The sequence below is a fragment of the Camelina sativa genome, chromosome 3, assembly GCF_030686135.1.
Source record: "Camelina sativa cultivar CO46 ecotype springtype chromosome 3, ASM3068613v1".
Lineage (NCBI taxonomy): Eukaryota > Viridiplantae > Streptophyta > Magnoliopsida > Brassicales > Brassicaceae > Camelina > Camelina sativa.
In genome coordinates, this window is record NC_141882.1 from 6,935,787 (window position 1) to 6,949,123 (window position 13,337).

The 13,337-nt window shown below is 32.0% G+C and overlaps 3 protein-coding genes and 1 long non-coding RNA gene across 6 annotated transcripts; 2 read left to right on the plus strand and 2 right to left on the minus strand.

The window, feature by feature from the left end:
- Positions 1 to 2,162: 2,162 nt before the first annotated feature.
- LOC104775821 (E3 ubiquitin-protein ligase DA2L) lies at positions 2,163 to 4,935 on the minus strand. 3 transcript variants are annotated; one of them, XR_015589801.1, is made up of 9 exons: positions 4,530 to 4,922; positions 4,030 to 4,266; positions 3,866 to 3,917; positions 3,731 to 3,776; positions 3,564 to 3,645; positions 3,313 to 3,463; positions 3,166 to 3,240; positions 2,764 to 2,830; positions 2,163 to 2,686 (listed from the first exon to the last, which is right to left on the minus strand). XR_015589801.1 is itself a non-coding variant. In XM_010499756.3 (9 exons), the coding sequence occupies exons 2-9, from the start codon at positions 4,228 to 4,230 to the stop codon at positions 2,345 to 2,347; spliced, it is 1,005 nt and encodes a 334-aa protein (XP_010498058.1). In that variant the 5' UTR covers positions 4,231 to 4,266; positions 4,530 to 4,935; the 3' UTR covers positions 2,163 to 2,344. The 3 variants fall into 3 exon arrangements, 2 of the variants coding, with proteins under 2 accessions (XP_010498058.1, XP_010498059.1); XM_010499756.3 differs by having other exon boundaries at positions 3,166 to 3,229; positions 4,530 to 4,935; XM_010499757.3 differs by lacking the exon at positions 4,530 to 4,922 and adding an exon at positions 4,419 to 4,500 and having other exon boundaries at positions 3,166 to 3,229.
- Positions 4,936 to 5,138: 203 nt separating this feature from the next.
- On the minus strand, positions 5,139 to 5,788 carry LOC104775822 (VQ motif-containing protein 1). Its single transcript, XM_010499758.3, has one exon. It carries the CDS (start codon positions 5,667 to 5,669, stop codon positions 5,376 to 5,378), a length of 294 nt encoding a protein of 97 aa, XP_010498060.1. The 5' UTR covers positions 5,670 to 5,788; the 3' UTR covers positions 5,139 to 5,375.
- Positions 5,789 to 8,477: 2,689 nt separating this feature from the next.
- On the plus strand, positions 8,478 to 10,372 carry LOC104775823 (exopolygalacturonase-like). The gene is made up of 4 exons (XM_010499759.2): positions 8,478 to 8,624; positions 8,932 to 9,240; positions 9,315 to 9,833; positions 9,921 to 10,372. Exons 1-4 carry the CDS (start codon positions 8,478 to 8,480, stop codon positions 10,149 to 10,151), a joined length of 1,206 nt encoding a protein of 401 aa, XP_010498061.1. The 3' UTR covers positions 10,152 to 10,372.
- Positions 10,373 to 12,295: 1,923 nt separating this feature from the next.
- LOC104775824 (uncharacterized) lies at positions 12,296 to 13,302 on the plus strand. The gene is made up of 2 exons (XR_766079.2): positions 12,296 to 12,883; positions 12,964 to 13,302. It is a non-coding gene; the product is annotated as an uncharacterized LOC104775824 (long non-coding RNA).
- Positions 13,303 to 13,337: the final 35 nt, after the last annotated feature.

The following is a 13,337-nucleotide window of genomic DNA, read 5'->3' on the forward strand; positions in this document are numbered from 1 at the left end:
AAATTGCAGTCCAAAAAACAAAACGAGCTGAGGTATTCTAGTTAAAACTGAACCTTGAGATTCAAATTAAGAGGGACAAGAGAGAGAGCTTACTGAACAGAGATGGTGGTTTAATTCACAGGAAGATACGAAGCTTCAGGAGGTGACTGCTGATCGGTGGAGATTAGAGCTGTCGTCGGAATTGATATTTCATCGACTGTTTTTTTTTTTTAAATCCTTTAAAATCCTACCTCAAAAGGTAGTATTTTGTTACTCATATTTGTCAACTAAAAAACCAAAAAAAGTCTTGCAGAATCATTCAAAATACTATTTTTAAAAAAATTGTGATATTTTGAATAACATTAGATTTTAAGTAAGTTTTATAAATCAGTGATTGAATAACAAGAGATTTTAGATTATTTTAAATGATTTTACATAAATTTCAAGTTGAATAACATAAGATTTTAAAAGATTTTTTAAAATCATGAATTGAATAACAAGTGATTTTAAGAATACTTTAGAATCTTTCAAAATATCAAGTTGAATACCTCCCTCTAAAATCGAGGGACCATTGGTTAGAAAAAGGGCACAAAAAAAAAGTATTCATTTTTTATTGTCTTGTAATAGCGTCCACATATACACAATTACATAACATCTTGTATATAATAAGTCCTCTTTATTATTTTGAATTGCAAACCATCTATTTAATGTCATTTCTCAAATTTAATGGCATCACATAAATTTTGTAGTATTTTTTTTTTTGTGCCTGATAATGAACAAAAAATAAATAACTGAAGTAGAATTAAAAAGATCTGTAAGTTATAATGATGAGAATGTATATAAAGTTCAGGAATTAGCCTAGGCAAATATGCATATAAATGTGGGTTTATGTGACATACATTATTATTAGTTGGTTTCTATGGTTTATCATAAATAAATACACACACACATGTATTTCACCTACATGTCCATATTTCTGACACTCTTGTTTCCTTTTGTCGGTTTTCTACAAATTCCAATTTTTTACAAACCTTTTTTCTATTACACCCTTCTCTAATTTCGACGTTTCTTTTTGTCATCTCCAACACGTCGAGAAACCAATTTGATGCTTCTTAAGGAAAACAAAAAACCAAAAACACGACTACGAACAAAAAAAAGGTGTAATTTTATAACGAGCATTGAATAGCCGTTTAATATATTGATGGCATGGGTGTCCATATCAATAAACAATTATTCTTCCTTAATTTTGTGTAGTATTTTTAGCTAAACTTATTTGATATTGTCACCAGCAAATTTGAATTTCATTTTACTTGGTCAATGTCATTAGTTTTTTGTCATTACTTGGTCAATGTAATAGACTATGTAGTTGGCTCTATTACTTCTTCAAATAGTGCGCTACAAAGTCAGTCACCTTCAAATTTAGTTTCACGTGTTTGAAAACAGGATAATAATAGTACTTCTGTTTCATGAAATTTGATTTTTCAGTTTATAATTTGTTGAACTCTATATTCTTTTTAGTTTTTAAGTAAAGGTGAATGGTGTGTGTGAAAAAGAAAAAAAAAAAGAAAGAAAAACTAATAATCATGAACTTCCAAAACATATACAACTTTGTTTAAGTTGATCATTTCCCATTTCGAATATAAACCCCAATAGGACTGGACTAACATGGGTTAAATGGTTTGGTCAAAAATTAGAAACTATCATAGTACTCACGTTTACGTTTAATGAATTTTTATTACTTCTTGATATTTGAAAAATCAAAGACAAAGGCATGTGAGTGGAGGAACTCTAAGTAAATCCTTATAAGGCTATAAAACCCCTTAAACCCCCAAAGATGACCACCACAATTCAATTTTTATGTTCTCTTCTCATTTAATATCAAAGAGACCGAAGCATGTGAATCTTCATTTTTGTCGTCCTTGACATTTCCTCAACTACTAACTAACTGTTCTTTTACTCCCTTTGTATCCCACAATCATCCATTTGTCACAAACTCGTTTAAAATATATAGCTCTAACTGATAGTTCATCGGATGCTAGCATGTCAAAATCACTCCGCAATTATGAAAGGTTCTACCAATATAGATTCTCACAGAATAACGATATATATTCCAATTTTTGTACGATCAATCAATCACAAAAGACTCGTACCAGACCGGTATGTTACCAGTCAGTCGGAATATGTAACCAAACAACCAAGCTTCTGTATTGATATTGAAAACCATTTGTCTTTTCCTATTGGCACATGTACGAGTGCTCAACGAACACCCTGAAAACTAACTAACAAAACTTAAATCATTCACTCACACTAACATATATAAGCAACGACTATATAACAACTCTTAAACTTCCTACATTTTGGAACTCTATTGCCATGTTACTTCCCTGGAAACCTCACTCGCACTATCATCAGCTATATCAGATCTTGCATAGCTGGTTCCTGCTCCTTGTAGGTAATGGTTACTATCTTCTTCTATGGTATTGTAATGGCTGTTGTTACAATTGCCTATAACCATGTTGTGTGATGCAACGTTATCGTTTTCATTGGAGGAAGATTCACCAACCATTTGCTGGCGTTCAGCGAGAACAGCGATTGCACAAGCTAGCCCACCCGATGGAGATGATGATGATGATGGAGTCGATGGTTCCACATTATGAACTTTCTCTGAAATTTCACCAGGTGATGTATTTCTCTGAATTCCAGATTCCTGATTCAAAATGAAAAAGAGTTAGGCTTATCTTATTCAGAAAACATACTTAAAAGTTAAGAAATCGAACAAATTACCTGCAATGAGAGCCATATTGCTTCCATGACCATTATATCCTCAAGATCAAAGTCAGATTGGCCATCCCTGAAGAGTTTTCCAGATAACCACATAATCAGTAACCAGTTGTAGACCACTCAGGTTCAAATTTCTAAAACAGGTATTACCGTTGTAAATAGAGTTTTAGCCAGAAGAGGAATGATGTGAAAAATGTAAAACAATGATTGATTAACTAGAGACAACTTAACAAGAGGTTGTGATTGTTCTCGAAACATCAGAGTTTCTCAAGAGAAAGGACTAATCCAATGGAAAATTAACAAGCTTAATCGAGAAAAATAGTTGTGGGGATGAATCTTATGCACCTCATGGCATGAACCAACATAAAAATTCACTAAGATCCATTTCTAGGAAAAATGACAAACCTTGTAACCTGAGGATGCGATAGCAGACATGAGTCTTCAGATGAAACAATTTCCCCATCATCCTCTGCGTTTAAACTATTTGATTGTGATTGCAAACCAAGAAAAACATAAATGGAAGTTCTGAGACATGCTATAACCGAGACTAACCTGCAGCAGAACCATATTCTGTATCAACAGCTGCGGCACTAGTGCTAGAACTAGAAGAAAACGATTCCAGACGTTTCTGCATTCTTTCTTCATCTTCTTCAACCTCCTTCTGCCTCATCCTTATTTTAGCTTCTATAACTCGCTGCTCTTCCTTCAGAACACAGAGAGAACAATACAGGCAGACTCAGCCAGTAGTTCCATCATATACTCATTAAGAAAGTAACTGTTTTCAAGATTTAAGTCTGGCTTACAATTTGTTCAGTGTTCTTCTCCTCTTTAGTCTTCCCTCCACGATACTCGACAGCATAATTGGAAGTTTTGCAAAACGGGCATCTTACATTTTGTTAAGGGCGACAAGGAAAATTTCTATATGTGAAGAACAAAACCTTAATACGTAATATGAGAAATCAAAGGATACTGAGTAGGTTGAGCTGAATTAGGACTCTTCATCCGCAGAAAGCACTCTGTGTAAAACCAAAACACAAAGTCGATAAACACAAGAATATAAAAGATTCGGTAGTGACGAGATGGCCGACGAATATATTCAGTTTACCTGTACAAATGCTTTTCATACAACATCTTGACCTATTAAGGCTCGGATAGTACTAGAAACAGACAACAACAAGAACAATAAATTACACAGAGTTAGTCAATTTCATCTTGTTATATAAAGCAGTAAAGGAAGAAAGAAAGACTTGAAGAAGCAAATACACAAACCAGAAAGCAAATAGGACACTCTTCAAGATCATGATGGCAGGAGCTTTCCTCATGACCAGGATAACAAGGAGCAAGCTTAGACTCTAAGATGAGTTTCTTAAGCTTTTTAATGTCAACATCTTTGCTCATGTATAAACCTTGTCGTGGCTTAGTGAACCTTTCGTCCACAGTCTGTCTCTTCCTTCCCAGCTTATTACCCATCACAATTGTCTGTTCAATGCTATATATGCCTTCAAACTAAGATCACAGAGAACACACACACTCACAACAAGAAATCAAATACTATATTTTCCTTTCTACAATTCACAAACGCAATTAAGAGCGCGCAGCAATCCAAAAATGATTCCTTTTTCACGAAACTAACAAAGATCAAAACCCAAATTTCCAACCTTTGATATCAATTACAGCAACTCCACGCAATTGAAGGGTCACAGAACAACAATTTCAAACCCTTGAATATATAAAATAAGTAAGAAAGTTGAAAGAGTCAGCGAATATACCTTAATGGAGTGGAGAATCTCGAGGCAGAGAGAGAGAGAGTCAGAGAGACTTAGATAACGATAAGAGAAGACAAAGATCAGAACTTTTCCTCTGAGAGAGAGAGAGAGAGAGAGAGAGAGAGATAGAGAGAGAGAGACAGTAATGTTGTTGTGTAGCTCTACCGCTACGTACAATGTGTATAATCGCAAAGGATTTTTTCTTTTTTCCTTTTTTTTAAAAAAAAAACGGAGTTTCGTGTCTGAAAGTTTTGAGTTTTCGGTATGATTTACCGATTCTTTTGACTGAAAAAAGATTGTAAATTTCGACAAAGATGATGATGGAATTGATGAAGAAGAATCGTAAACGGTGGAGTTAGTCCGATACCAAAGAAATGAATCGTCGTCTATCTTTTTTGTTTTTGTTTTCACTCTTCCTCCTTCGTTATCGTCCACGCGCGTTAAACTACTCCACGCTTTTTTTATTTTTTTACTTTATTCATTTCGACTTTTGTCAATTTCAAAAAAAAAATTGTTTTGCTGTAAAAATAAAATAGACTAGACGAAAAAAAACCGTATTAATAATAAATAAAAATCTGGCTCAAAAACATTATGTAATTCTGCTACATATAATTTCAAAATGAAAAAGTGCATATTATTTCCTTATGTACATTAAAAATGCATTAAGAAAAAGAAAAAAAAAATGTTGTTCACATTCTAAAGGAGTAAGGGATGTATTTTACAGAGGCTTGAGATGATAGATCCTATAAGATTAAACCCAATGGGCCTTTAATAGACCAAATTTGTGAAAAAAAGACTGAGGGAAATTTAAAATTAAAGTAAAAAACGATTTTTTTTCACTAAGAGTCATCAATTGTCTGACCAAAGATTATACAATTCGCCGACGGGAGGGGTTTCCCTGAAAAAGCTATCGAACTCCGTCGTATCTGCACCTCCTTCTCCTTCTTTTCCTGCGTCGCAGAATCTCTGTGATGAATCTTTACCACCGTAGCCTTGACCGGAGAATTCGAAAGAACCATCGGCGACGACGGCGTTTTTACCGGTGAGTTCTTGAACAACCGTCTTGAAGCTCCGAGCATCTGTCTGAACGTACTGTGTGTTTATGAATACAACCTTCATCGGCTCTGATCTTACTCCAGCCATACTTTTGTTTCTATGATTTTTGGTACACGATAAAAATAAGTCACTTGGTTTTCCTCTCTGTTGAGTAGTTTTGCCTTTTGATTCTCCGGAGATGTTTCTTGTATTTATATGTGTAGATAATTATGAAGGTATATACACATAGAAAATAAAAGATTATATTCGTGGGAAGACTGAACTTTTTGTCATGTTAAAGATTTTTAATTATTTTTTATAGAAATTTATTATCATGGGGACTTTTTTATGTATGTACTATGGATAAGAGTTTTTTTTTTTTTTTTTTAGCATAGTTTGTATTTGGTGTACTGGAAAAGAATAATTATATAGGTGTCGAATGATTTTTTTTGTTATTCTAGAAAAAATGCTTACGTGTGGTGTTACGATCATATGAATTTTTTAAAAAAATCTTTTATATACAGATATCAGGATTTAGGAGTGGCGCAAATTTTCCACGTACTAAAGAAATTACACTCAACTAATTAAGTAATTAACGTTACAGTATAAAATCTTTTATCTAGAGTTTTGTAACGGCGGGGTCAACTGAAACTGGAGATTATTACTTGTTGGTTTGTTTCTTTTTTTTGCTACGTTTCACTTCGATTGATAATTGATATGTAGACAAATCTCTGATTGGGGTTGTTATTTGTTTTGGTAGACAAGTTCGATGATATATTTTTATTTAGCAATTATCTATCTATCTAAAAGAGAGTCAAGAGACTCGATTAAAGTTTAAATATTTATGGTCTTTGGGGCAATACGAAACTATCTATGGTCTTCACAATTATTGTATTGGTCTTCGACGTGATTCTTGTACGGGTGAGACAGGTTTGACCGTTAAAAAATTCAAGCAGCCTTGACGGACCAACTAATAAATGGACTTTTGTTATTATTATCTGACCATTTATTTATTTATATTGAAAGAAAGAATCATACTATTATATAGTATATGTACTATTGTTTAATGGGTCAAAGCACGCCTTATTTGATTGGATGTGGTAATCACATCACGATGAAACCAGCCTACGATATAATCACCGGTGTTGATAAACGTACACGAGGAAATAAAAAGGAAAAATGATTGCTAGAATAAATGTAGGCCGATTAGCTTCATCAACTATTGTTATTACATAAGAATATTAATTAATAAATATTAATTATGTGTATAATACTATAAATATCTAATTTTGATGATTTTTTATTTGCTAGAATCTGGTGTTCACGGATATTGACTGACATTGATTAATAGTGATTGGTGTTGATTAAAAATAATAAAATTGTTACTTTTTTATAAACAAAAAAGCTAAAAAATTACATAACTTTACTAAAAGTTTATATAATAAAATTTTACTACAAAATAATACGAAAATATACGTTTTCCTTTTATAAATTTAAAAGTTAGTTTTGAATTTTATATTATATCATTTGTTTACCATATTATATTTTATTATGTAACATGCTATTAAATATTTCTATATAACAAATATATAACAAATAATGGTAAATCAAAGTTTTTATATATAGTAAGAAGCAATACACTTTGACAAAATAAAAAAACAATATAACAAATTAGACTCAATTGTAAGAAGTCTATGAACATTTTAAGCTAAAAGATTTTAAGAAAAGATTATATGTCTCATCATTTGTTATATACATTTTCTTTTGTATATAAAATATAATAACAAATATACAGTTTCTTTTTGTAGCAAATATACAAATATACAAATATACTTTTTTCTGTAGTTTGTTAAGGTTGGGTCCGGGCTTTGAAATATAGATTCGGAAATATTTCATACCGGACCGGGCTCAAACATATACGAGTTTTATAGATTTCGGGTTGGGCCAGACTGGACTAGCCCGATTGACACTCCTAACTTTATGTGTGATTGATTGTCGAAAATTTTGTTGGGTAAGTACACTATACAATCTAAAAAAAATATCACAATTACGAATTAAAGTTGAAGATTTAGTATTTAGCTAAGGAATATACCATTAATAAGAAGTGCATGTTTAGTAATTTGTTTTAAGTTGCTATCTTTTCTTGATTGCATGTATAAAAAAATTAGAAACTAAGAAATTTATTCCGATTTAAATATGTTACGTAGCATTAAATTATCATAATGAATTTTCTTTTCTCTAAAAATCCTACTACTAATAATTGATTGTTTCGGTGGAATGGTGCTAAATTTTCATAATTGATTTCTTTATCTATAAAAATTCTTATACATGAATATTAAATCGATTTGGTATATTAAATTGATTTTCCGTAGTTTTATTTATTGTTTTTTATGCAACTTTATAAGGATTAACTTTATAAATAACTTTTTAAATAAGGATAACTTAAAAGTGGAACACCAAATGTATTTTAAAAATGTTAATATAGATAGATGCAACCAAAACTAATATAATATAGTATTTTTCTTGATTGTGTTCCTGTAATTTGTTGCATGAGTTTCAAGAATATTTTATACAGCTAGCTAATCTCAATTGATTCAGACCCCAAACCCAAATAAAATACATATCAAGTATTGTATATACAGATTTTAGAAAGAAAATATATTTTTACCCATAATTGGTAAAAAAAAAAGATACAGATATCCAAATAATATACATGTCAAGTAGTACATATCACTTTTTATCATTCTGGATTTCTTAGCATAGATCCTTCGGATATATTTCTGTATAAGTACACCAACACCTGTAATCATATCGACTCCAAAATCATTTAAGAAAATTAAGCATCTTTTTTCTTCTTTCAAAACTTTAAATAATTCAAAACAAGAGAGGGAATAGAAGCTACTAAAAAAGAAGAAGATGGCTTACATTGATTTTGTGTTTAAGGTTTCTAGTTTGACTCTTTTTTTCATCATCGGAACCACAAGTCGCCCGACCACTGTACCTAAAGTATTCAACGTTCGAAGATATGGTGCTAAAGGTGACGGTAAAACGGATAACACCAAGGTATTGATATTTTCTGTTTTTTTTTTTAATTACAAAATATTTTTTTTCTAGTTATTTGTCCATTTTCCATAGAATATGGGCTGCTTGCTTGACTTTTTTATATATTGAATTTCAGATCTGTTTAATTTAACTTCGTACCTCCATCCTATTTAGTATGATGGAATTATAATTAGTTTTTTAATTTTTTTAATTTACTGAAGAGCATATTTTTTGTTTGTGACTACAAGTTTTTTGAATCTTATAAATTACTAAAGAGTTTTTATCTAATAAAATAGTCTACCTTATTTGTTAATGTATACCATATAAGGCGTTCACAAATACATGGAAGGATGCATGCACATGGGATGGACCGAGCAAAATGTACATACCAAATGGAAGATTCTATCTTGGTGGTGTATCATTTGTAGGACCGTGCACTAGTAAGATTTCATTTGTCATTGATGGAACTTTGTTGGCTCCTCCCAACAACAATGACATTAAAAAAGACACGTGGATCAATTTTGGCTACATCGACTATCTCACAGTTTCCGGCAGTGGCACCATCGATGGTCAAGGAAAAGAGTCTTGGTTACTAAATGACTGCCAAAAGAATACTAATTGTCCTAAACTTGCTATAGTACGTACCATTTCTTAAACTTTTTCTATAACATTTTTTTAATCATATTTTCGCAGTGTTTGTATACGTTACAGAATATGGGATTTGATTTCGTAAATAAATCAAGGATGGAAGGGATAACATCACTCAACAGCAAAGCAGGGCACTTTAATTTCTTCTCTGTTGATCATTTTAACATCACAAGAGTAAACATAACAACTCCCGGCCATAGTCCCAACACTGACGGCATCAAAATAGCTTTATCAAGCAACATACAAATCTCAAACACTCACATCAGCACTGGAGATGATTGTATAGCAATGCTCTCTGGAAACACCAATTTTGATATCTATAATGTCACATGCGGTCCAGGACATGGGATAAGTGTTGGAAGTTTGGGAAAAGATAAAAATGAGAAGAACATCAACGGCTTAACGGTTAGGGATACAATATTTACTGGTACGTCCGACGGTATTCGGATCAAGACATGGGAATCTTCAGCTTCCACGATTGCAATTTCCAATTTAGTTTATAAGAATTTACAGATGATTGATGTTGGAGCTCCTATCAACATTGACCAGAAGTATTGTCCTTATCCATCCTGCCAGAAATTGGTAACTTACTACGCAAAAAAACAAACTTCTTTGTTTTTAAAAGTCTTAGTCGAGTTTAATTTACAAGTTAAATTATCATGTTTGCAGGGAGATTCTCACATTCAGATCCAAAACGTGACACTAAAAAATATTTGGGGAACATCAAGGGACAAAGTGGCTGTGAAATTTCAATGTAGCAAAAGTTTTCCTTGCAAAAATGTTCACTCAAGTGACATTAATTTAAAGCACAACGGAGTCGACGGTCCTGCAATCACGTTGTGTGAAAACATTAAAGGTTCTGCTACCGGCAAGATGATTCCTCCGCATTGCTTGAATTGATTTTGTCAAAACAAGTCGTTTTGGTGTATTTGATATTTTCGTGATAGCTGTGGTGTTTATTTATGCATGCTCTAGTTGTGATGAGATCCTAAATTAGATTAATAAGAATAATCTCTAAATTAAAATCCTTCAACCTTTTGATTTTGTATTCAACAATTCTGTTTGTATTATTTAAAGAATACAAAAATGATACTTTCGAAATAAAGTATCAAAGTTGCATACTGAATTTTCTTTTAGATATGAAAAGTGTTGACTCACTCACTCACACGGGTTTAGTTTATACATACTCATATCTATTTTTTTTTTTTGTAGTTTAACTTTTTATTGAATGACAAGACTTCGTATATATATAGCCTCTAATTAATTAAAACGGATTTTAAATGTTACTAGCAAGGCAGATGCAAGCAATGCTCGAATGAAAAAACTAACAGTAGTAGTAATAGCATTCGAATCATCGACGGCCAAGGAAGTGACTCTTGGTCCTCCTCCGGTGCATGCAAAATATTATTGGCCTAGACTACCTGCGGTACGATTTTAAATTGTTTTAAATACTATATGGATTACATATATATTTATATTTACGTTTGGCATATAATTTACACATTTTGCAGAACATGGGATTCTATTTCGTGAGATACTCAAGAATCAGTAGACTAAAATCACTCAATAGCAAAGGAGAGCACTAGCTTGAATTTATTCACCGTCGATCACCAACATCACCAGAGTCGTTATAACGGCACCTGGAAAGAGCCCAAACACCGACGGAATTAAGATCGCCTCATGCAGCAACGTGAACATTTGGGAAACTTCCACTTTCTTTATTCTTTTTGTTCGATACCCTCCTACAGTGCTACTGCTTTGCTAACTCTTTTATTTTGTCTGCTTCGTTAGATTAACAAGAAACTATCCCACTAGTATTATTAGAATTTTGTAAAAGTTTAAAAATAAAAAAAATGAAAAAACGAGATGTAAGATTAGCATCGATCAGTATATATAATCTTAATCATAAAACACTAAGATTAGTAGCACTAAGATTTACTTGCTATAGTTTCAGAATCCTAAAAAGAGAAAAAGAGCCATAATATTTCCGGTTTCTTTATAAATACATATTTATGAAATAGCTCCCCCCAAAAAAGCATAGTCAACATTGAATCTACTATGAATTTCTATCAAATGACCCCATGAGTTTTCAAATTTTCAAATAGGCCGTGACGTTTCTTTTTGGGGCGCACCGTTTTCGGCCATTAGCTAGAGAAATGCTTGATTTTATTAGCTTCTTATTATTTATTTTATTATAGTGAGAATATATAGTAAATGTTATATATTTCAGTGGCTATGAAAAATAAATTATTTCTTTCAGTGAGATTATATAGTAGACATAAAACTTCAATGCCAGAAGTTAATATTCAATTTTTTAAACCACAAGTTTGTAATATGGTCGATAAATTGATGTTTTAACATGTGATTTCAAATTATAAAATTTATATCCAAATATTTTGTTAATTGAGTTTTAAAACCATTAATTCATTCAAATTATAGATGATATCAACACATTTAATTTCAAATTATATAATTCTGTTTATAAAAAATGAATATATTAGTAGATACATATTTTTTTTTATCGATGACAACTCTTAACGATTGATAACTTTGAGAATGATGATTATAGTCAACTCACATGATTTAGAAAAGTTAGGACTTTTTTATTTTTTTTTGTAGACAAAAAGTTTAAAGTATTTGATCTTAAAAAAGTTGTTATGGTTCTATAATTTTTCAATTTAAAATTCATATGATATTAGCATTCTGAATCAATAAATTTATATCACATATTTTTCAAAACAGCAAATTAAGTTTTTAATGCATTCAAATGATGCATTATTTTTACTACCAATGTGCAATACAAAGGAAATATTGAAACTTTGAAAAATATAAAAGTTGAAAAAAATAAACATAATATAAGAAAAACATAAGCAAAACATAAGCAAATATCAAAAAAATTAACAAAAAAAAATAGAGGATAAGCTCAATTATTTGTTAGTTAGGAGGAAAAATGAATCTTTTACTTCTATGACATATCTGTTGAAATAATAACCACATGTATGTTGCTTTCATATTAGAAGATTTAGTGATCATCCCATTAATATATGAGTACTTTTCAAGGTACTCGCGGACACGTGGAGTTTTTCTTCTAGACCCTGGCTGAGAAAGCCTTTAACCTATGGAAATGAGAGTTCCTTCTGCTGGTGAACATCCTCTCTAGACGACGACGCCTTACTGTCGTCATCGTGAGACCTCTTTGGCACTTGCTCCTGACTCTGCTCAGATCTAGGAGCCGGTGGGAGTACTTCCTCTACGATACTCGCAGAGATGTAGAGTATCATGGAGAACCAGGCTGTAGTGGTGGGATTCGCACAACTGCAGTATATTCGTTCTTGGTCCTCTCTTCCATCGCTGTCCTCAAGGCTGTGATCATGGCTACTTCTGCTGCATGGTTCCACATGACCACATACCACAACTAGGTGGAAGGAGTGTCTCTTCAACTGTAGCGTGATCAAAGCTCTCCCCGGTAAAAGCCATCTATTTGATCTCAGAAAGAGATCATCCTAGAACATGAAGAAGATGATCATAAAAGGAAAAGGATATGATGGCCTACGCGTGAAGTTCAAAAGTGAAGTTGAGGCTAGAATTGCAGCGAGAAGAGTCTTCCAGAGAATTGCCAAGCCAGGATTAGAGTATGAGTATTGAACTTCTCGTTCTATGGTTTTTTGTGCTTTATTAAGATTATCTGATTTAAGGTTCTTGTGTGCTCAAGTTTGATGATTTGGAGGACATCACTCGGTTTCTTCCAACTGCTGGTGCTCTAAAGCTTTTGATCATATTCCCTAGATTATTGGAGAGGGAGACTTCTCAAATCAACAAAAAAAAAAAAAAAACTGATTATCATCAAAGATTTAAAGGAAAGGTTGGTTTGCGTGAAATTCAAAACTGAAGTTAAGGCCAAAGTTGCAACCACAAGAATTTTTTAGAGTGTCTATGATCAGACTATCATTTGCAGGTTTTTTTTAGCAATACAATTTTTATATTAGTTTTTGTTATAAAATATCTTGAATTATGTAATTATCATATATTTTAATAGGACAAAAAGTTAACATTTTGATATCTTATATAATTATCTAGTCGCATCAT